The sequence below is a fragment of the Furipterus horrens genome, unplaced genomic scaffold (assembly GCF_987537825.1).
Source record: "Furipterus horrens unplaced genomic scaffold, mFurHor1.1.pri manual_scaffold_1, whole genome shotgun sequence".
NCBI classification, from domain to species: domain Eukaryota; kingdom Metazoa; phylum Chordata; class Mammalia; order Chiroptera; family Furipteridae; genus Furipterus; species Furipterus horrens.
The window spans coordinates 168,903,379-168,925,965 of record NW_028327171.1 but is presented as its reverse complement, the minus strand read 5'-3'; the positions used below and the strand labels follow the sequence as shown (position 1 = coordinate 168,925,965).

Genomic DNA, 22,587 nt, shown 5'->3' with positions numbered 1-22,587 from the left:
CTTAATGTACATAGAATGTAAATGCATATGCTTTGATGAAGTAAAAGAAATTATAGGTAAAAATAAATTAATAATAATAATAAAAGGAAAAAAATTATAGGCAATAAAAATGAGCTGGTAAAAACAGATGAGAAAATGTATAAAATGGCCAATCTTTCCCTTCATAGCAGGGAATCAGTTGATGGTTCTGTTAAAAGCCTTGCATTTCCTTCTGATCTATTTTTTATCTCTGGGGAAGAGAAGAAAGAGGGCAGAAGAGGTGTGGACAGTATAAAATTATTTGTCCATCTATCTCTCTGCCCTCCCCCCTAAAATACATCTGCTTATTTCTGGAGATAAGATTCTGGGTGATATGTTAATCTTCTGTAATGCTTACATTTTAAAATGATAAACATTTATCGTTTTTTAAAAACTCCAACTCATTATTTAAGTAGATGAGGTCTTAAAGCACTTCCAATTAAAATTAAACTGAGGCTGTATGCTTAAGAACATTATGTAAGAGACCAGATTAACTGCCCTCCGGTGGCTTTGTATCATAATTTCTGGTGTGAGATATATACTAAGCAAGCTACTTAAACTCTCCAAATCTCAGATTCCTTATCAACAAAATGGCGATAATAATAGTACCTATCTCATAAGGAGGTTGTGAAGGTTAAATGAAATATTCCATATAATAGTACCATGGTGCTTGGTATATAATGCTCATAACAAGTAGCTATTGATATTATGTTTAATATACTACATCCCTCTAAAAGATTCACAACATATTCTTAACCATTTTTTAATCAAAGATAAAAAATAATAGAGCTCTACCACAGTCTAAGCATCTAAACTATTTTTAAACCTATTTGCATATCAGGGAGGGAAAGAAAAAAATTCAAAATATGAACTGATTCACATTTTAAACTATTCTAAAGATAAAACATAGAATATAATCTAATCATACCTCTTTATTATCTATTAGTTTCAATGCCTGTTGATGCTCTTGGTAAAGTGGGTGTCTTCTGTCAGGCTTAATCTTAAAATGTGGCTTCTTTTTAACTGGATCTTCAAATTCAACTGTTGGTGAACTGGTGTCCAATAGTTGTGAAATATTTGGCACAAATATAAAAGGCTTAAAAACAGATCTAGAAGAAAAAGTCTTTTATTGTCATGTGGGGTTATAAAAATATTCATCATTATTCTAAATCTTGTAAGTTTCCCTCTAGTTAGAAGTTTCTGTTAATTTGTTACATATTCATGTGTTCTTGTCATACTAGTTAGAGCCATGCCTGTCTTTTCTAGTACACTGGAATCTTCTTTAGGGCAGGGGACCATGCTTTATTTAGCCTTGTATTTCTATGAAGTTAACAAAAGGCCTGGCATATAAACAGTGTCACGTGAAATTATAGTTCATCATTTCCTGCTGCAAATGCCACAACTGGAGGGTAAGAACAATTCTCAATGTTTCAGATTGAGGATTAAGATTTTCGATGAAAATCAGCAGCAGTATTAATAAAGGGTTCACCGGGTTCATTCCATATTTTTGAAAATATCTTTAATAATATGAAAGACTGTAACAATGAAAGATAGTTCATATAAGATCATTTCTAAATGTACATTGTTTTATGAGAGATACTAATGCCTTAAATTAAGATAGTATATACAAATCCCACTAAACTTGAATTATTGATACTTTAAGTTTTACATGGATGCATTTTCTAGATATGAGTGCATAAGCAACCATATAAATCTGGTATACTAGATCATTTACTTTTTATTAACTGATTATTCATCTAATATTGTAATACTGAAATCTGCATAAGAAAATCTATCTACTTTCTTTGCTTGACAATGTTAAATATACTTAGGAAAAGAGGATATAGGGATGACTACATACAAGAAACTATTAACAATTCTTCTAGCAAAAATAAGAATAGTTATGGCAATTATGCATATATGGAAATGGCAGGCTAAAACCAGAAAAGAAAATGCATCCAAAAATTATTTTTGTATTTGTGTAACAAAAATTTAACCTGACACAATCATCAACAGACTCAAGATTCAGCCCTACCCTCTGACCCCTTGCTGGTTTATAGTATTTTGTGACTTTACCTCTCAGGATCAGGAGTCCCAGTAAAGAAGTGAATGCAAGGAAGGTTGGAGTCTTGAGGTAAAATAGAAACCATACTTCCAGTGGTCAGGAAATCTCCCTCCATATTAATGCCACTTGGTTTATCTCGGAGAATTTCCACCATTGTTTCAAAACTTATTTTTCCTAGGGACATAATTTTTAAAACCATCAAATATGCATAAATTTGCAGGTTGGCATCCTACAATATGAACTGCTTTTTCTAGTGATAGTATATAACATGAGATATTAGTCTAGGTATAAATTAAGAGACTGACTATAAACAACCCTTGCATCATAACTATTAAATTAGACTATTCCACTATTGCAAAAAAATTATTATTTTTAAATATGAAATATACAGTCTCAAAACCATTATAGCAGGTAAAAATCCTAAGAAGAAGGAATCAATAATGCAAAATTACATTCAATTTCACTGCCTTTACAAAAAAATTTAAGGTGTATTTAGTTAGCAATGAACTGATGATATCAATATTATGAGTTTATCCATTCTGAGAACCAACTATTAAGAGGATATTGTGCTTAGTTTCCAATACTATTATTCAAAATCTTCTTTACAGAATAAATTATTTTTTCTGTAATGATTTCTGTGCTTAAAATTAATACTCTTATTTAAAAGTGTGAATTGTAGTCTGAGTAGGAATAGAGACATGTAAAAAACATTACTGATTAATGGAATTTGTATGTACATAATTATGCTAGACTGTAAAAGTTTACACGTCCATTGTATATGATAAAAAACAGATGGTATTATATTCTGTTTTCTGCTTTCATATGTAAAGTTGATACTAAAGGAGATTTTTCTAAGAAAAAAATTTTAAATCTATTTTATTTCTTTAGCCAACAGAGTATGTCCACGGTTACAGAGAGCCTCAGGATTCCGTATTTGGAAGACATTTCTACCAAAAAATTTTAAAAGCCTATCAAGCCTTCAGACAGGTCTGCTCTTTGCTATACATATCCATAGTCAAAGATGTAGTTCGGGATCAAACTACATCAAGAAAAGATGAATAATCTTAACCCTACATAATGCAGTTCTCGAAAAGTAACCAAAACATCTTCTTCTAACATGTCATAATTATCTTCTCTAAAATTTATGATTCTCAATTCCTTCTGAATCAAATTAAAACTCCTTCAGATGTAAACTTACTAAGCTTAACTTAAATGACCTTTTCCTCTCCATCTACAAGTATTCCTGATCTTCTGTCTATATTGGCCCTAGATCTACCATTATGATTATAAAGTTTCTAAATACAAGAATGGGATTTTTCTATTTACTTTTCATTAATTCAACAAATATTTATTGAGCCCATTTTAAGGCCAGAAATTGTTCTAGACAATGAAGAGAAAGATAAGCAGACAGACAAATATTGATAGAACACAGACAGAGATTTGTAGATTTGTGAATATAAAGAATAAAAGTCTTGATTCAATTTCAACCGAGATAACCACAGTTAACAATTCAAAAAGAATCTTTCTTCATGAGTTTCAGAATAGTTTTAAAAGCTTTCCTTTGAATAAATACAAGAAATTCTCATTACCAGAAAAAATTGGTACCAGAAAATAGCCATTTAAAGCAACACATTTTAAATGAGAATCAAATTTTAAAGTAAATAGTGGAGGAAAAGGATGAAGTCTTTAAAATGAAACATATTACAAAAATAAATTTATATAAACTTATAGTGAACAAAAGATTTTTAATATGTTAATTCATAGAACAAAGAAAGACTCAAATATATTTTTCCAACAAAATGGTAAGAGAATGAAACTTTATTTGAGTATTGCAGCATGATCATAAAGATAATTTTTGCAAAAATATTGGAGAACTTCATCAAGTTTCTCAAGCCCCTGTCTTAATTCTTTAATATTCAGATCATTTTGAAGCACTTTGTCACGTTACTGTACTCAGTTTTTTCTTCGGTTCCTAATAGGTATAACTCTCTCCCCATTTTCTGTCAATAGTTTTCTATTTGACTTAAGCGGTTATCCAAAATTACTTTCATGGACTTCTTGAAATCATCTTTTATAAGACTCAGTCTGCATTTTGTTTTGTGTTGTTGAATAATCATTAACAAACTAATCAACAAAAATATGGACAGTAAAGTAGAAGAAAGGTAGTATTAAGTAGGGAAAGATGTTTGAATGAGGACAACTTTTATAAATAGTCCATCAGTGATCATCTTTATGTTTAAAACTACTTTTCTTCCCTAGGTAACCCTTGTAACTTTGGGGCATCAAACAGAAAACTCAGATAAAATAGACATCCCTTCTTCTATTCATCACAGCTTTCTACAATCTGCTTCATTAACTAGCTATTATATAAATAAAATGAAGTCCCTTTTTTTTAGAAAGGACATCTCCCCATTTTTCTTACATGGCCCAATTTTATAATGTTTGTACAAAGTTTATATTTCTAAAAGTATAATTCTACTAGAAAATTAACACAGGACCACTGACATATAATTACCTACCTGAAAAACCCAACACAATAGATAGTAAAACCACAAAAACAACAGGATATCAATAACATGTTCATTAAGTAAATGAAAACACTCAGTTTTCTTAGCAATCAAAAACAACCAATTAGCAAATTTAATAGAAAAATATCCCATTCACATTACCAGCAATAAACATATATTATATGTTATATATAATATATATTATATATCCATAAAAACTTAAGTCAATATATGTTATATAATTATAATACATAAATATATAACATATATACAATTCTATAAATTGACTTTTCTGATATATAATATAAAAATATATACTATATAATATAAAATATATTTTAAAAGTCAATATATATTATGTATATACTGGTATATGTATGCATTAAATATATAAAATATAAGGTTATATTATATATTTATATATTACATATCTATCTATCTATATATATATCCAGAAAAAAAATTAAAAGTCAATGTGGAAATCAGTAACCTAATAACCCACCTTAATAAACTAGAAAAAGAGCATAATAAGCCTAAAGCAAGCAGAGAGAAATAAATAAAGAACGCAAGTCAATGAAATTGAAAGCAGTAATAGAATAGAGAAAAATCAATAAAACAAAAATCTGGTTCTTTGAAGAGATCAATAAAATTGACAAACCTCTAGATAGACTAATAGAAAAACAGAGGAGTCACAAATTATAAAATTATCAATATCGGGAATAAAACAGGGGTATGAGGACAGACCCTGCTGATATTAAAAGTATAATAAAGTAATACTACAAACAACTCTATACATACACATACACTGACAGCTTAGAAGAAAGGCACAAATTCTTTGAAAAGCACATACTACCAAAACTCATTCAACAGGAAACAGATAATTTGACTAGCCCTATAACTTTTAAATAAATTGAATTTATAGTTTTAAAATCCCCAGGAAAGAGGACTTCCAGTCAAGATGGAAGCATAGGTAGACACACTGCACCTCCTCATGCAACAACTAAACCTCAAAACAAATCACACCGAGAACTATAAGAAAATTGAACTGTATGGAAGTCTGACAACAAAGAATCTAAAGAAGCTACATTTGTCCACACCGGTAGGATGGGTGAAGACACCGAGATGGGGGAGAGGCAGGGAGACGCGGTTTTGTGCTGAGAGGTGGCAGAGGCAAAATGGGTGGCTCCACACCCACATGTGGTGGATAAAAATTGGGAGGGGTACCTTAGCAGCAAGTGACCCCAGCCCCAGGCCGGACTGCACAGCTTGGGGTTGCAGCAACAGAAAGATAAATCCCCAAACTTCTGGCTGTAAAAATCAGTGGCGTTGGGGGGTCAGAAGAAACTGCCGGATTTTCAGGAGACTCCACTTAAAGGGCCGGCACAGTCTTAGAAATATATGCAAACCCACCCACTCTGGGATTCAGCACCATGGCAACAGCTGGAAGGGTGCCAGTTGCATACAAGGAATGGATGAAGTGACTAGAAATAGGGTGAGTGCTGGGAAAACCGCCAGAGGCCAGGCAGCGGCACTGTCCCCTCTCCCAGCCCTCCTCCCAGAGTCACAAAGTGGTGCAGTGGGTTGCTCCACCCCACAGAATTTACAGGTGCCTTTTCTACACAGGCCATGCTACTAAGACAGGAAGTCAAAGCAGCTCAACCTAGTACACAGGAACAAACACAGGGAGACTGCCAAATTGAGGAGACAAAGAAATATGGCCCAAATGAAAGAACAGAACAAAACCCTAGAAAAAGAACTAAGCAAAACAGAGACGGCCAAACCTATTGCAGAGTTCAAAACACTGGTGATTAGGATGCTCAAAGAACTCATTGAGTATGGCAACAACATAAAGGTAGAAATGAAGGTTACACTAAGTGAAATAAGGGAAAATCTACAGGGAACCAACAGTGAAGAGGAGGAAGCCGGGGTTAAAATCAATGATTTGGAACAAAGGGAAGAAATATGCATTCAACCAGAATAGCAAGAAGAAACAAGAATTCAACAAACAAACAAACAAACAAACAAAAGGATAGTATAAGAAGCCTCTGGGACATCTCCAAACATACTAACATCCAAATCACAGGGGTGCCAGAAGGAGAAGAGGAAGAGCAATAAATGGAAAACTTATCTGAAAAAATAATGAAGGGAAAATTCCCTAACTTGGAATATGAAGGAAATAGGCATACAAGTACAGGAAGCACAGAGAGTCCCAAATAAGCTAGACACGAAAAGGACTACACCAAGACACATCATAATTAAAATTCTAAAGGTTAAAGGTAAAGAGGGAATCTTAAAAGCAGCAAGAGAAAAATCAAATAGTTATCTACAAAGGAGTTCCCATAAGACTATCAGTTGATTTCTCAAAAGAAATTTTGCGGAGAAGAATGAACTAGCGAGAAGTATTCGAAGTAATGAAAGCAAGGACCTACAATCTAGATTACTCTATCCAGCAAAGTTATCACTTAGAATGGAAAGGTAGATAAAGTGCTTCACAGACAAGGCAAAGCTAAAGGAGTTCATCATCACCAATGTTAAAAAGAGACTTATTTAAGAAAAAGACAATCAAAACTATGACTATTAAAATGGCAACAAATTTACAACTATCAACCACTAAATCTAAAAAAGCAAACTAAGCAAACAACCAGAACACGAACAGAATCATAGATATGAAGATCATTTGGAGGGTTATCACTGGGAAGGGGAAAGGGGAGAATGAAGGAAAAGATGCAGGGATTAAGAAGCTTAATTGGTAGGTACAAAATAGACAGGAGGATATTACGAATATTATAGGAAATGGAGAAGCCAAAGAACTTAAATGTATGATCCGTGAACATGAACTAAGTGGGGGGATCGCTGGAGGGAAGGGGGGTACTGGGAGAAGGGGGCAAAGAGGAAAAATTGGAACAACTGTAATAGCATAATTAATAAAATATACAACAGATTTTGAACACTGTAGCTGTGACCATTGGTCGTACAATGTTATTATTTTAAACAGTCAATATTCACTTAGTTTTACCCAAGTGTTTACTGTTTCTGTTGCTCTTCATGCACTCTTGCCTACCTTGCTTCTGAGATCAGTTGTCCTGCCTGAAGAATGACCCTTAGTATTTTAGTGCCAATTGGCTAGTGATGAATTCTCTAAGTTGTATTTCAAATTCATTTTTTGGAGGATATTTTCCCTGTTATAAAATTTCAAATTGGTAGTAATTATCTTTCTCCAGCACTTTAGATGTGTCACTTTAGGCCCTAGCTGAATAGCTCAGTGGGTTAGAGCATCATCCCAATGCGCCAGGATTGCAGGTTTGATCCCCCATCAGGGCACATATAAGAAGCAACAATGAATGCATAAATAAGTTGAACGACAAATTGACATTTTGTTCTCTCTCTCTGTCTCTCTACAATCAATAAATTAAAACATTTTTAAAGTGTCATTTTACAGTCTTCTGGATCCTTTCCCTTATGTTGAAAAATTAGTTGTCAGTCATATTTGTTTCACTGAAGATATGTTTTTTCCTCTGACTGCTTTTAAGATTTTCTCTGTCCCCCTCCCCTTTAGCAATCTTATTATGATGTACTAAGTGTGGTTTCTTTTTATTTATCCTTCTTTGGATTTGTAGAACTTCTTGAAGCTGTGGTTTAATGACTTTTATTAGTTTGGGGAAATTCTTGGCCAGTATCTCTTCAACTATTGCTTTTGCCCCTCCATATTCTCTCTCACTTGCCTGCTGGGACTTCAACTACACACATGTGAAACTTTTTCACTGAGTCCCATATGCCTCTCATACCTTTGTCAATATTCTCCCAACTTTCATATCTCTGTTTTAATCAGGATCTTTTCTATTGATCTTTCAGTTCACTCTTTTTTTCTTCCGCTATGTCTAATCTGTTGTTAAATCAATCTGTTGAGTTCTTAATTTCACTTACTACAATTTTACAGTTCTATTATTTCCATTTGGTTCTCTTTTATAGATTCTGGTTCTCTGATGAATATTTCCATCCTTTTATCTAATATACAAAACATACCCATTTGAAAGTCTGTGTCTGATAATGCTAATGTGTGGATAACACATGGGTCAGTTTCTACTATATGCTTTCTCTTGATTTTCAGTCATTTGGAACTATTTCTTGGCATGTCTCATAATTTGTTATTGGTTGTTGGACCCTACAGATGAAAACTGTAGAGACTCTGCATGATATTTTCCTCCACAACAGATTTAACTGTCTTCTGGCAAGCAGATAGAATATAGCCATATTACCTATTGATCAAGTTAAGACTGGTCTAATCCCTGTTTATTCTTATTTCTAAGGTGTATCCTTTCTGGGGTTTCAACAGAAAGCCTGGGGTATTTCCCAGGCCTCTTCTTGGTTAGCCATCAAATTCCATTTTTGTCCCTAAAGAATTGTGAGACTGTCAAAAATCTCTACTTAGCTTTGTAGGCTTTTACCAACTGCTTTCTGCTTGGTTTCTCAGCATCTCATCCAATATATGTGCTATTTAGAAGTAACAATTGCTTTAAGAAGAAATTGTGACTAGAAGGTCAGGCTCTACTCAACATATAGATAGTCTTTTCTCAAATCCTGAATCTAGGCCTCTCAGGTCCTATTTTGGGTGCTCACTCATGCCTTCAAACAGTCTTATTCCTCCATTTTTTTTAGTTCTTCATGCAGGGAGGTTAGACTACTAGTAGCTACTCCTTCAAAACTAGAAGTAGAAGTCCAGCTCTGTGCTTTTTTTTTTTGTTTTCTTGTTTATTTGTTTGTTTGTTTATTTTTAGAGAGAGGGGAAAGGAGAAAGAGAGAGGGAGAGAAACACCACTTTGTGGTTACCTCTCACTCACGCCTCCAACTAGGGACCTGACATGCAACCTAGTCATGTGCGGTGACTGGGAATCAAACCAGCGACACGTGGTTCGCAAGCCGACACTCAATCCACTGAGCCACAGCAGCCAGGTTCCAGCTCTGTGCTTTTAACTACTCCACTATTATGCCCCACGTTTATTAAATATCTCAGTCTCTCATTATCCTCAAGTAATACCAATTTCTTAATACTGGCATACCTTATTTTATTGCACTTTACAGATACTTTGTTTTTTACATTGAAGATTTATGGCAATCACCAGCAAAAAAGATTATGACTCACTGAAGGCTCAAATGATGCTTAGCATTTTTTAGCAATAATTATTTTTAATTAAGGCATATACATTGATTTTTAGACATAATGCTATTGCACACTTAATAGACTATAGTATAATGTAAACATAACCTTTATGTGCACTGGGGAAACAAAAATTGGCATGACTCATTTCATACCAATTTCAGTCAACTTTCTTGCATTGGTATGGAATCAAATCTGCAATATATCCGAGGTATGCCTATAATAGTAATGAATGTAGTAGATCCATACTGTAACAAGTACAGTTTTTAAAAAAAAATACAGTCCTGCGACCAGATATTTTCAGATACTTTATATGGAAATGTTTAATTATTGCATTAAAATTAGATCTAATGAAACAAATTACTTTCATTTAACATCGTTAGTTGACCACAGGTATTTATTTCCTCTCTCCCAAAATCCTATTACAATGACAATAAGGGAATAAAAAAATGAAATAATTCACAAAGACAAAGAGAGTGTGAAAAGCAACAAATTTCCCCTATCCCATGATATGTGGGAAAATTAGAATAAAAAGGCTTACAGCAAGTCTTATCCAAATTGTGATTATTTTGCCATTTCAAGTTAAAATAAAATTGACTTCCATATAAAGTAATCTAATGGTCCACCCTCAATTAATCATGCAAGCTATCAACTGATATTAATAGAAAATTTCAGTTTTCTCCATAGTATAGCTATGACTTCAAGTTCAAGAAAATAATTTATAAATAGCTTATTACAGGAGTAATATCCTTCTGTTAAATTTGAAAAAAAATGCAGAAGGAAAAAAAGTGCAACTGAAAACATTTAATATTAAAACTAAACATTAAAGCAAAGGCCTACCATCCACACCTAGCAGACACATAGCTTCTGCACCTAGTGAGATTTTAAAATGATTCAAATCTAAGTTCCTATAAATGGCAAGTTTTAATGAAAACAGTGTCAGAACCATAACACCGCAATAATATAGGTATTATGAAAATGTTTTCTGTATTCAAAACCTACAATTCTCAAAATGAAAGGAGGATTTATATGATCCCTTGAGTAGGGTAGCTATAAGTAATTCACTAGCAAGCATTGAATAAGTACTGAGACTGCAGTGGCAGGGTTCACTAAAATGAATGCAAAACACAGGGTGCAATTTCACTGCAATTTAAACTAGTTATTTAAAATACATGAGCGAATATAGATACAATTTGGATATACATACAGCACAGTTAATAGCTATCAGACAGAGATAGTTGGAAAGGAGAGCTAAGCTCTTCCATCTAGAAAAATCATAGGAAAAAAATAACCATAATGTAATAGTAGACAATTTTCTATGAAAGTACTAGAAAGACATTTATTCTTTTGGCAAAGAACAAAAAGCTGGATGAATTGTACTTTAAACTTGGGGGGAATAAGTTTCATGTCAGGCGCATCAACTACTATAATCATATGCACATTTCAAATATATTATTCAGTTATTTTGTAGTTAAATAAAATAGAATTAGTTATTATGATGCGGTGACTAATTCATTTGTAATTGTCTCTATTTTTCTTCCTTTTGTTTAATTACCATAAACCTTAGGATTCTTGACATTTTCCTCTCCACTTTAATTATGTGCTGTTTTCATTTTTTAGGAGGTCTGCTAATTTTATGTACTGAGGACTTAAGTGTTTTGCCAAAAAAGTACACAACAGTACTTTTGTTACTTTTTCTATCTGAGTTGTGTGGGGCAGATCAGTTAAAGATAAAAGAACTGAACTAGAATTTGAGCTGCTGACCAGGGAATAGAGTTTGCATGTTGAATACAAACAATTAAATTGCCTGCTCAATCAAGTTATTTCTTCTCAGGTGAGTTTTTGTGATTTCTGGCTTTCAAGGAATTGGTTCATTTGCTCAAAATTATTGACTACATTTAGAGCTATCTGTAGTATTCCTCTATTATCTTCCTACTGTCTAAGGGGTCCTGAAACATAATTTACATTTTCCTCCTTTTTTAAAATTTGTTATCTAAAGTTTATCAATTTTCTTGATCTTTTTAAAGAACCAGTTTTTAGTTGGATCAATTATCTCTACTGTTCTGCTGTTTTCAATTTTATGGATTTCTGCTTTTTCTTTTTTCCTTGCTTGGGATTTATTTTGCTCTTTTTTAGTTTCTTAAGGTGAAAGTTTATATTTTTGACTTGAGGACTTTCTTATTGTCTAATGTAAGTATTTAATGCTATGGATTTCCCTGGAAGCATGGAAACTTTTGCTGCATTCCATACATTTTGGTACATTAATTTTCTTTTTCATAACATTAAAAATATTTTCAAATTTCTCTTAAGACTTCTTTCTTGACCCATAGATCAAAAAGTGTACTGTGTGCTCTTCCTGTAAGCAACCTGAGGTTACTTCTGAAAATGCTCTTCACCTGACCTAGAAAACCCCACAAAATTATGCAAAACCAGAGGTTCGAATCTTCAAATTCACTTTACAAACACTCATGGAACTTCCCAAACCATCAAGAGTATGCATATTTGAAAAGCCACCAAGTATCTGAGGGAATGTCACTTTACAGAAGCAATATGTGCCGTTCCATCATTACAGTAATGCAGCTGGTAGATGGGCCCAGGCCAAACAGTGGAGCTGAATGCAGGGCTGGTGGCCCAAAAAGAGTGCTGAATTTTTGCTGCACATGCTTAAAAATGCAAAGTAATGTGGAACTTAAGGTTTAGATGAAGATTCTGTGGTCATTTAGCACACCCAGGTGAACAAAGCTCCCAAGATGCAACACAGAATTTACAGAACTTACAGGAACAGTAATCCACACATGAGCCCTCCCTGCCACATTGATATGATCCTTACTGAAAAAGAGCAGACTGTTCCTGACCCAGAGAGTGGGTTGCACAGAAGAAAAGGATACCCCAGAAGAAACTGAACAAAAAAAACTTACAGTCCACACCTGGCCAGGTGGCTCAGTTGGTTGGAGCATCATCCCATATGCCACAAGGTTGCAGGTTCGATTCCAGGTCAGGGGCATATTCAGGAGGCAACTGATTGATGTTTCTCTTTCTCTCTCTCTCTCTCCCCCTCCCTCTCTTTCTAAAATCAATAAACATATCCTTGGATAAGGATTTTTTAAAAACTTATGGCCTGTGAGTCAATTCAGCATAAGATAAATGCAATAAAAGTACCAAAAAACAAAAAGTGTGCTGTGTAATTTCCAAGTATTTAGGAATTTTCCTGATATCCTTTTGTAACTGATTTCTAATTTAACATTATTATTAAAAGAGACCATACTTTGTTATGTTTCTTTTTAAAGTGTAAAGATTTTTTTTATGACCTGGATATAGTCTACCTAAGTGTATGTTCCATGAGTACTTGAAAAAAATGTGTATCCCATTGTTGTTGGGTGGAGTATTCTATAAATATCAATTAGATGCAGTGGTTGATGATATTATTCAGTTCTTTTGTATCCTTGATGATTTTCTGATGACTGAGACAAGTACTGAAGTATCCAACTATAGTTGTGAGAATGTGTTTCTCCTTTCAGTTCTTGCTTTATGTATTTTGAAGCTTTGTTAGGTGTATATACACCCATTTTTTGATTATGTAATATCCCCCTTCCTAATAATCCACCTTGCTCTGAAGTCTACTTCATCTGTATTTATATAGACAATCCACTGTCTTTTGATCACTGTTGAATGGTACATCTTCTTTCCGATTTCAGCTATTTAAGGTGAGTTACTCATACACATAGCTGAGTCATGTTTTCTTTCTTTTTTCAAGTTCAGTCTGACGCATCTATCTTTACATTGGTGTGTTTAGACTTAAGGTTATAGATAATGTTCGGATTTAGGTCTACATTGTATTCTTTGTTTTCTATTTGATCTTTCTGTTTTTTGTTCCTCTGTTTCCCCTTTCCTGCCTTCTTTTTAAATATTTTCATAGTATTCCATTCTAATTTATCTGTTGGGTTTTATACTGTATCTTATTATGTAGCTTTTTAAAGTAGTTGTTCTAGGATTATATCTAATTTTTCTGTTTACTAGATATAGTATTTTCCAGCATCAAGTAAGATGTAGAAATCTTGCCAACATATAAGTCCCGATGCACTTCTCTTTTATACTGCGTTTATAACGTGTATTATAGGAAATGTAAATTTTGCATGTAACTGTCAGACATATTTTTTAAGATTGTAAGAGGAGAAACTTAGTAATATTTACCCAGATAGTCACAATTTCTGTGGTTCTTTCATTCCTGAAGTTCCATATTTTCCTGTGGTACCACTTCCCTTCTATATAAAAAAACTTCTTTAGCATTTTATTTAGTGCAGGGCTACTGGCAACAAAGTAGCTTAATTTTCCTATATGCCAGGATGTTTTTCTTTCCCCTTTATTCCTGAAGAATATTTGGCTGGATATAGAATACTGGGTTGACAAATCATTTCTTTCAGAACTTTAAAAATGTTGTTTCACTGCCTTTATACTGTACCTCAATGGTTTCTAATGAACCTGTGTATTATGTGTTATTTTTCTTAGCTGCTTTCAAGAATTTTTTATCTTTGGCTTTCAGGGATGTGTACATTCAGGCATAGATTTGAGTTTATTTGTTTGGAGTTCAGTAACTATCCTGAATCTGTAAGTTTAAATCTTTTGCCATTTTGAGAAGTTTTCATCCATTATGTATTAAAAAAGAGATGTATCTGTATCACACTATTCTTTCCTACTGAAGCGGTAATGATGTGAATTTTTAGACATTCGGGTATTATCCCACAGTCCCAAATTTCTGTTGTTTTGGTTTGTTTCCATTTTTTCTCTTCGTTGATCTATCTTCAGGTCCACTGATTCTGTCCTCTATCATCTCAATTCTTTCATTGAACCCATCAATTAATGTTTTACTTCAGTTATTGTGTTCTTCAATTATAAAATTTCCACTCAGTTCTTTTTTATAGCTTTATTTTTCTACTGGGAGGCTCTACCTTTCCATTCATACCACCCTTAAAAATAGCTGCTTTAAAGTCTTTGTCTAATGATTTCAACACCTAGATCATCTACTGATTGGAATTTATTAGTACTTGTTAATAGTCTTTTTTCTTACAAGTTGTTAATATTTTCTTGATTTTTCACATACAGCATGGGGCAAAAGTAGGTTTACAGTTGTTCATATGTAAAATAATACAGTAATAAATAATAATACAAGACTAAACAATGCTTCGGGTACTCACAACTGTAAACTTGCTTTTGCCCCAGCCTGTACTAATTTTGGATTGTGTCATTTGGATTATAACATTATATTATGCGACTTTGGGTCCACTTTCTGTTCACATCCAGCGCACATTTCCAAGATTCATACCATTTGAAACCAAGCTGAGTGATTTGGAAGGAAAAATTATGGAATTCACTGTTAGATCATTCCTATTTTGAGTTTTGGTCTCTTTCTCCTATTTCCTGCTCCTTTTTACTTTCAAGAATCCTCAGACAGCTGCTCTATGGAGTATTTCTTGTTTTATGGTCATATTTGGAGGGACAAAATGGAGTGTACTTACACCATCTTATCTAGAACCAGAACTTGCCTACATTAAATGTTAATGAACTACATATTATAATTAAAAGGCAGAACTTATCAAAATAGTATTTTTAAAGACCAAATTATATGCTTTTTACAAGAGATGCACTTTAAATATAAAGAAACAGATAATTTGAAAGCAAATGAATCAGAAACATATATCATGTGAACAATAAGCAGAAGACAGCTATGCTAAAATTGACTTCAAGACCAAGAGTATTACCAGTGAGAAAGAATATTTCCTAATGGTAAAAGGGCCAATTCAACAGAAAGACATAACAATTATAAATGTGGCCCTGGCTGGGTAGCTCAGCTGGTTAGAGCTTTGCTGCAATATGCTAAGGTTGTGGGTTTTATTCCCAGTCAGGGCACATACAAGAATAAACCAGTGAATACATAAATAAGTGGAACAATAAATTAATATTTCTCTCTCTCTAAAAAATTTATATATATAGATGTGTATGCCCCTACATATATGAGAGCTCCAAAATATGTGAAGCAAAAATAGACAGAATTAAAGGGGGATACAGGCAATTTCATAAATGTAATTGGAGATTTTTGCATGTCTCTCTATATACAAAAAGAAAAAATTAATAAAGACATAGATGATCACAATAACCATCCTGATCTAAGTAGCCTAACTGACACTTATAACACACTATACCTAACTGCATAATGTATATTTTGTACACCAAGATAAACCATATGCTAGGCCACAAAATAAGCCTCAGTAAATTTTAAAGCACTGAGATCAATAATAATAAAATATCTAGGAAACCCTAGATATGTAGAAATTAACACACTTCTCAAAATCCATGAGTCAGGAAAGAAATCACAAGGGAAATTTTCAAGTGTTTTAGAATAAATGATAACAGAAGATGTGGAATGCTGTTCCCAATGAAAAGTAGATTAAAACAGAGTATATACAGTATTGACCTATTTTTATTTTTAAAAACAAGCTGTGTATGTATGTATACATAGAAATATGGCTACAAAGAATTGCTAGCAATGACACATTTTACTTTTGAAATTAAAAAATAAATTTAGTACTGAGTCTGAGTGCTCATTGAGTGAATTTTTTCCTTTTGCTTATCTGCATTTTCTAAATACTTCACTTTAAACATTTGTTACTTTTGTTTCAATGATTAATCTTTTATTTTTAGAATTTCTGTACATTTTAGAATTTTCAAGTTTATGTTTTTTCATAACCTACTCTTGCTTTATAGATTTTATTCCTTCCTTTATATCTTTGAACATTTTGATTTTATTTTAACTTTTTATTACAGAATGTTTCAAATATGTAAAAATCTAGAAAAATTATACAATGAACCCTCATATATTCATCACTGCTTTATTATCAAATCCCTTCCACCAAATTATTTTGAAGCAGATCCCAGTCATATCATTTCATTTATAATAGTATGTATCTATAAAAAGAAACTTTATAAACATAACCAAATGCAATGATCACACCTGAATTTTTAATAATTCCTTAATATTATCAAATAGCTTTGAAAATTTTAATCATAGTGTTTTAAACTTCTTCCTGTTAGCTCCAATTGTCCCTTGCGTGTGAATTTCCTACATTTGTTATATCTATGAATTGTTTTTCTCCTAGCACTGAATTTGCTCATGTGTTTATAATATTTTTCTTTGAAATCACCTTCAAAGGGAACTTTCTTCTGGTCCTGATAGGTCATAGGCAGTAGAGGTGGTTACTACAAAACATACATCCTCCTATGTATTTATTTCATTCCAGTTTGATTTATATTAATTGTTGATACCTAAGTTGTCAAACAGTAGACATTACTTGTTTTATTTATGATATATTTCAGCTTAAAGTTATGTTATTGTATGTGGATGTAAATATAGATTTGGTGTTTTGCAAAAAAAAAAAAAAAAAAAAAACATACATCCTCCTTACCTAACTCTAAAATATCTGAGAAGACACTGAATAGCAGAAGTCTAGAGTCTGTTATTTAACATAGGAAAAAATAATAATGTATTCCTAGCCCATATTTAAAAACTCAATTTCCCAAAATATTACTAAAACACTTTTAAAACCTATATAACAATACACAAAGAATTTCTATATAATAGGAAGCATGTAAAACTCTTATTACCTATTTATTTAACTCTCAATGAACTGCACAGTAGTTGTGCTCATGGGTAGTTCATAATAATAATGCATATTATTGGATAAGAATTGTATTTCTCTTCTATACTGCAAAGAAAGACTATAATGTAAATAGGACTTCTGCTTCCAAACATGAAGGAATAACAGGGTCCAGAATTACCTTTCTACTCAAGAAAAACAAAACAGAAAACGAGACAAAATATGAAAATCTGGTTTTGTACACTGAACAACAGGAAAAGTAAGATTATGATCCCAGAGATAGAGGAAACAAACAAGGTAAGCTTTATCATCATGTTGAATCCAGCTCAACATTGTTAGAGGCAATTTCCAGAGCACAATGTAAGGAGAAGGAAAAAAGACTAGGCAAAGATCACTCTAAGTTGAGGAAACAAAGATCAAAGTTCAGGGAGACACTGTTGGCTAGAATTTGCAGAGCAGAGCACTGGAGAGGAAGGAGCTACCCCCCAAAAAAGTTCCAAAAATCTGTATAATGATTTCCTTAAGCCTTTGTCTGAATACCAATCTGCATACACACGCAACACACAAAAAGTAAAACTTCACAAGGCCAAAAAACAAATTTTAGGGAAAGAGCAATTACCAAGAACTATGAATTAAAAAGTTCATAACTCTAACACAGGACTGGGAATCTATTGAGTTCCCATCAACTGGGGTGGAGTACAGAGATCTTGTTCAATACACGGGGCATTTAATGGAGATTCCCAAAGGATGACATTCCTAAGTAGTGGGACTAAATTAGTCCTAAAGTAAAGGCTACTCTAGAGCTACCCTAGAAAACCTTAAAAACAAGCCTAAAAGAGATGAAACTGTTTTATATGTAACTTAATTAATTGATGAAACACAGTCCAACACTGTTTAAAGGAATAAAACAAAATCCAGCACTCAAAAAATAAAACCTGTAATTTCAACCATCTGATCAATAATTAGATACATGAATAAGCAGAAAAATGTGACCCAAAAACAGAAGAAAATTAAAACAAAAGAAACAGACCCAGAAATTAGAGATAATTGAGTCTACAGACAAAGATGCTAAAACAGCTATTTTAAATCTGCTGAATACATTCAAGGATTTAAAGGAAAATATGAAGATAATGAATAAAGTAATGGGAGATATATAAAAAGAAACAAATGAAACATGCAGAGATGAAAACTACAATAACTGAAATGAAAATATCACTAGAGATTAGCAACAGGTTAGATAGTGTAGAAAAAAATATCAGTTAACTTCAGGACACAACAGTAGAAATTATCCATAGTAAATGTAGAAACTACAACCTTTCATCTGAATGCCCATGAAACTTAAATGGTTCAATGGCAGTTACATACAGATCATTATAGTAGGTTTACTCTTTGGATGGAAATTTTGAGTAAAAAGTCTAAATATTTGTCATATCAAATATTCTCATAGTGGGAGTAGAGATAAAGGTATGTTGGGATCCTGTGTGGTTTATGGGTTCCAAACTAGAGTTTGTTTCTCAGAAGAGCACAGGTAACCCCAGCTGTGCCTACAAAATATATGCAGCTCAGAGGTCAATCTCCCACAAGTGATTTCTGACCCAAAGCCTGAGACAGCAGACAACCCAATTTCAGGCTAGAACTCTGGGCAGGGAGCTGAGTAGCATTTTCATACTGTAATCTTGGTAAAGGAGCCCAGGTCCTGCTCCCCAAATGGATATTTCACCTAGACAGCCACATTCTCATTGATGTTAAAACTAGCCTCTAAGGCTTATATCTGGCACAGAATTGCTTCCTCCAGCCACTTTGACACACAGAGAGAGGAATGCATGGAAAGAAGGCATCTCAAATCTTGCTAACACTATTGCTTCTCTCCTCATATTTGCTACCTAGTGATTTCTTCTTCTTATGTTCAAACTTAGCTATATATGTTTTTAATGTTTAAATATTTTATTCAGCACTTCTAGAGTTTTGGAGTGGAAACTGAAAATTCTTAATCTGCTCAGTTTGTCTTTTTGACCAGTTCTAAATATAACTTCTGTAATAAAAAAATAACCAATAATTGTACTATCAAAGATAAATGAAAGAAGCAACAGCTAAAGTCCAAGAACTCTGTTTTCATGTTCCAATGGACTCTGAGAAGAAAAGTAACCCCAATTTGGATTTAAGAACATTAGTAAGAACTGGAAAAAGGATATGAGAATTATAAATTTGAACCTGTCCTTGAAAAAGAATCATTACCTTCTCATAATTATATAGAACTTCAGTCATCTTAAAAAATAGCTTACAATATCACAATGTTTTTAGTTTAAATAAAACTCTATCTTTACTAACAATAATTCTTCAAAAAGTTTTACATACCCATATTATATCTACACAAAATATAATTTTTCATTTTGATATTATTTATTTATTTATTTATTTATCTCCCTCCGCGCCCCACCCCCTCACTTGATATTATTTAAATAATAAGATTACCTTTGTGTTTATTCAGAAGTTTGTAGCCTTCACAGTATCTACCTGGTGAAATCAACATCTTGGCTGTGTCAATATAAGAGTATGTTGCCGCAAAATTGAACTCCCTTTTACCATTCCACCAACCTTTCTGTTTAGCATAGTTTCTCATGTCTGGGTGTTCCCGATCAATCTTGGTTGTTATTGAAAGCTGATTAGAAATATTACGAACTCCCTCTGTTTTCAAAAAAGAGGTAAAGGAAGAAGAAAAGAATATTTAACATAATGTAGCTATCTGTACATTATGATTCTTAATGACTATTTAAATGTAAATATAGAATTTTAAATTTTATACCAGATGCATCTATTATATATTCAAAAAGGTAAATGAATTACTTCTTAAATTAAACTTTATTTTGAGATATAGATTCACATGCAGTTATAAGAAGTAATAGAGAGATCCTGTGTATACTTTACCCAGTTCCCTCCAATGGTAACACTTTGTATAATATCACAAACAAAATACTGGTATTGATATAGTCAAGCTGTAGAATATATTTATCATCACAAGGATCACTCAATTTGCCCTTTTAAAACTACACTCACTAGCCTGTTATCCATTTTTACGACTGTCATTTAAGAATGTTATATAAGTAGAATCATACAGTGTATAACATTTTAGCTTTTTTCTTTTTTTTTTAATGTTTTTTATTGATTATATTGTTACAACAGTTCCAATTTTCTCCCCCTTGCTCCCCTCCACCCAGCACCCCCCTCCCCCAGCAATCCCCCCCAAGTCCATACCCCTGGTTCGTAAAAATTAACTATCCCCTCCCTCTCAAATATTAGGACCCTTTGTAATCTTGTAAAGGACAATGGGCGAAGGTCTCGTGCTCCTCTAGCTGCTTCAAGCTGGACATGGTCGTCGTCCTACCTACCCTTGGGTCCAGAAAACCCTAATAAGAGTGGGGGTGTGGAGAGGAGGGTGGCCTTCCCACATGGGGAAGGATTGTGCAGACTCCAGGTCAGTTGGCTGTCTCCGGTCAACGGCGTGCTTGGTTTAACAGGCTGGTGTCCTTGTTGTGTTCTGGGGGCAACAGATTTGGCGAAAAGGGTTAAAAGACATCATTCAATCCATAACTACTAGATGACAAAAGGCAGGGATTAATTTTTCAATGTTCCATATTAGGAAAAAAAAAAAAAAAAAAAGGGCTTCTTTGTAAGAAGGTGTGCTAGGCACATCTCACCTGTCCAAAACCCTTTTGTCCATTATACTTAGTTTGGGCTGAGGTAAATAGTTTAGGTTTCCCCCCTCTCAGACCTCTGGGCCTTTTCTGTCCAAGCCATTAGGATAGAAAAGAGAAACCAGTTTTAAAGTGAAGTCCACAGACCACCCCATTCTTCCCCAACCCAGCCATTTAGTTCAGTCAAACCGTTGAGTCTCAGGAGGCAGCGCTGCAGAGAGGATTAAGTGAGGCTTATGCTTACAGACAATCACTCAGGTAATGCGATCATAGGCTTTAGCTTTTTTCATTCAGTATAATTCTCTAAAGATTCATTCAGGTTATTACATGTATCAACAGTTCATTCCTTCTCATTGCTGAGTAGTATGCTATAGTATGTATGTATGAGAGTTTATTTAGCCATTCACAAGTTAAAGGACATCTAAGTTGCTTCCAGTTTGGGGCTGTCATGGAAAAAGCTGCTATAAATGTTCATGTACAGATTCCTGTGTAAATGTAAGTTTTTATTTCTCTGGGGCAAATGCACAATATTGCAATTGCTAGGTTTTATGGTAGTTACATGCTTAGTTTTTTAATAAACTGTCGAACTGATATCCAGAGTAGCTATACATTGTTACTTGCAATGTGTCGGTGATCCAGTCTCCACATTCTCACAAGCATTTGGTGGTGTCATTTTTTATTTTAACCACTATGACAGAAGTATAATGATATCTCATCATGATTTTAGTTTACCTTTCCCTAATGGTTAATGATGCCGAACATCACTTCATGTGCTTTTTTGATATCTGTGTATAGCTTTAGATGAAATGTCTCTTCATGTCTGTCGTCCATTTTTCTAATTGGATTTTCTTTTTACTGTTGGGTTTTGAGAGTTCTTTATATATTTTAGATATTAGCCTTTTGTAGAAATTAGTTTTTTAAGTAGCCATAAACAAATTAGAAAAGAAATATAAGGCTTCCAAAAATATCACGGCACTAGTTATAAACAGAATGTTCAACTAAAATACAAAATAAAGAAAACAATAAAAACCTGTGCTAAAGAGATCATAATAAATGAATATCTCAAGACTTCTGGCCAAGATGGAGGCGTACAGAGACACGTTGCATCTCCCTCTACAACTAAGAAGGAATACAACTACCTCAAAACTAGAAACAATCAGAAGTTCCAGAAATCAAACTGCATGGAAGTCCAGCAAACAAAGATATAAAGAAGAAATACTCATCCAGACAGGTAGGAGGAATGGAGCTGGGGCGGAGAGTATGCCATGTGGTGGCAGCAGCAGTGGCGGCAGCAGCAGGCCGGCAGAAAGCGCAGTCACACATTTTAAAGTCAGGAGGGACACCTGGGGAGCATCCCCAGCTTCTCACCAGACCGTGCAGCTCATGGTCCTAGCATTGGGGAAAATCAAGTCTCATTGCTTCTGACTCTGCAGAACAGTGGGGGTTGGTATGGAGGCAGAAACTGCCAGTCTCTCAGTAGAGTCCACTTGTTTAAAGGGCC

At 33.6% G+C, this 22,587-nt stretch overlaps 1 protein-coding gene across 1 annotated transcript in view; it reads right to left on the bottom strand.

Moving 5' to 3' along the window:
* The window catches only part of SCRN3 (secernin 3), a 36,187-nt gene that overhangs the window by 5,564 nt on the left and 8,036 nt on the right, over window positions 1-22,587 (bottom strand). Inside the window, exons 5-7 of the mRNA XM_090280806.1 lie at window positions 19,867-20,079; window positions 2,095-2,257; window positions 947-1,127 (exon numbers count right to left, since the gene is read on the bottom strand). Coding sequence (XP_090136932.1) covers window positions 947-1,127; window positions 2,095-2,257; window positions 19,867-20,079 — 557 coding nt within the window. The remainder of the gene's footprint in view (window positions 1-946; window positions 1,128-2,094; window positions 2,258-19,866; window positions 20,080-22,587) is intronic.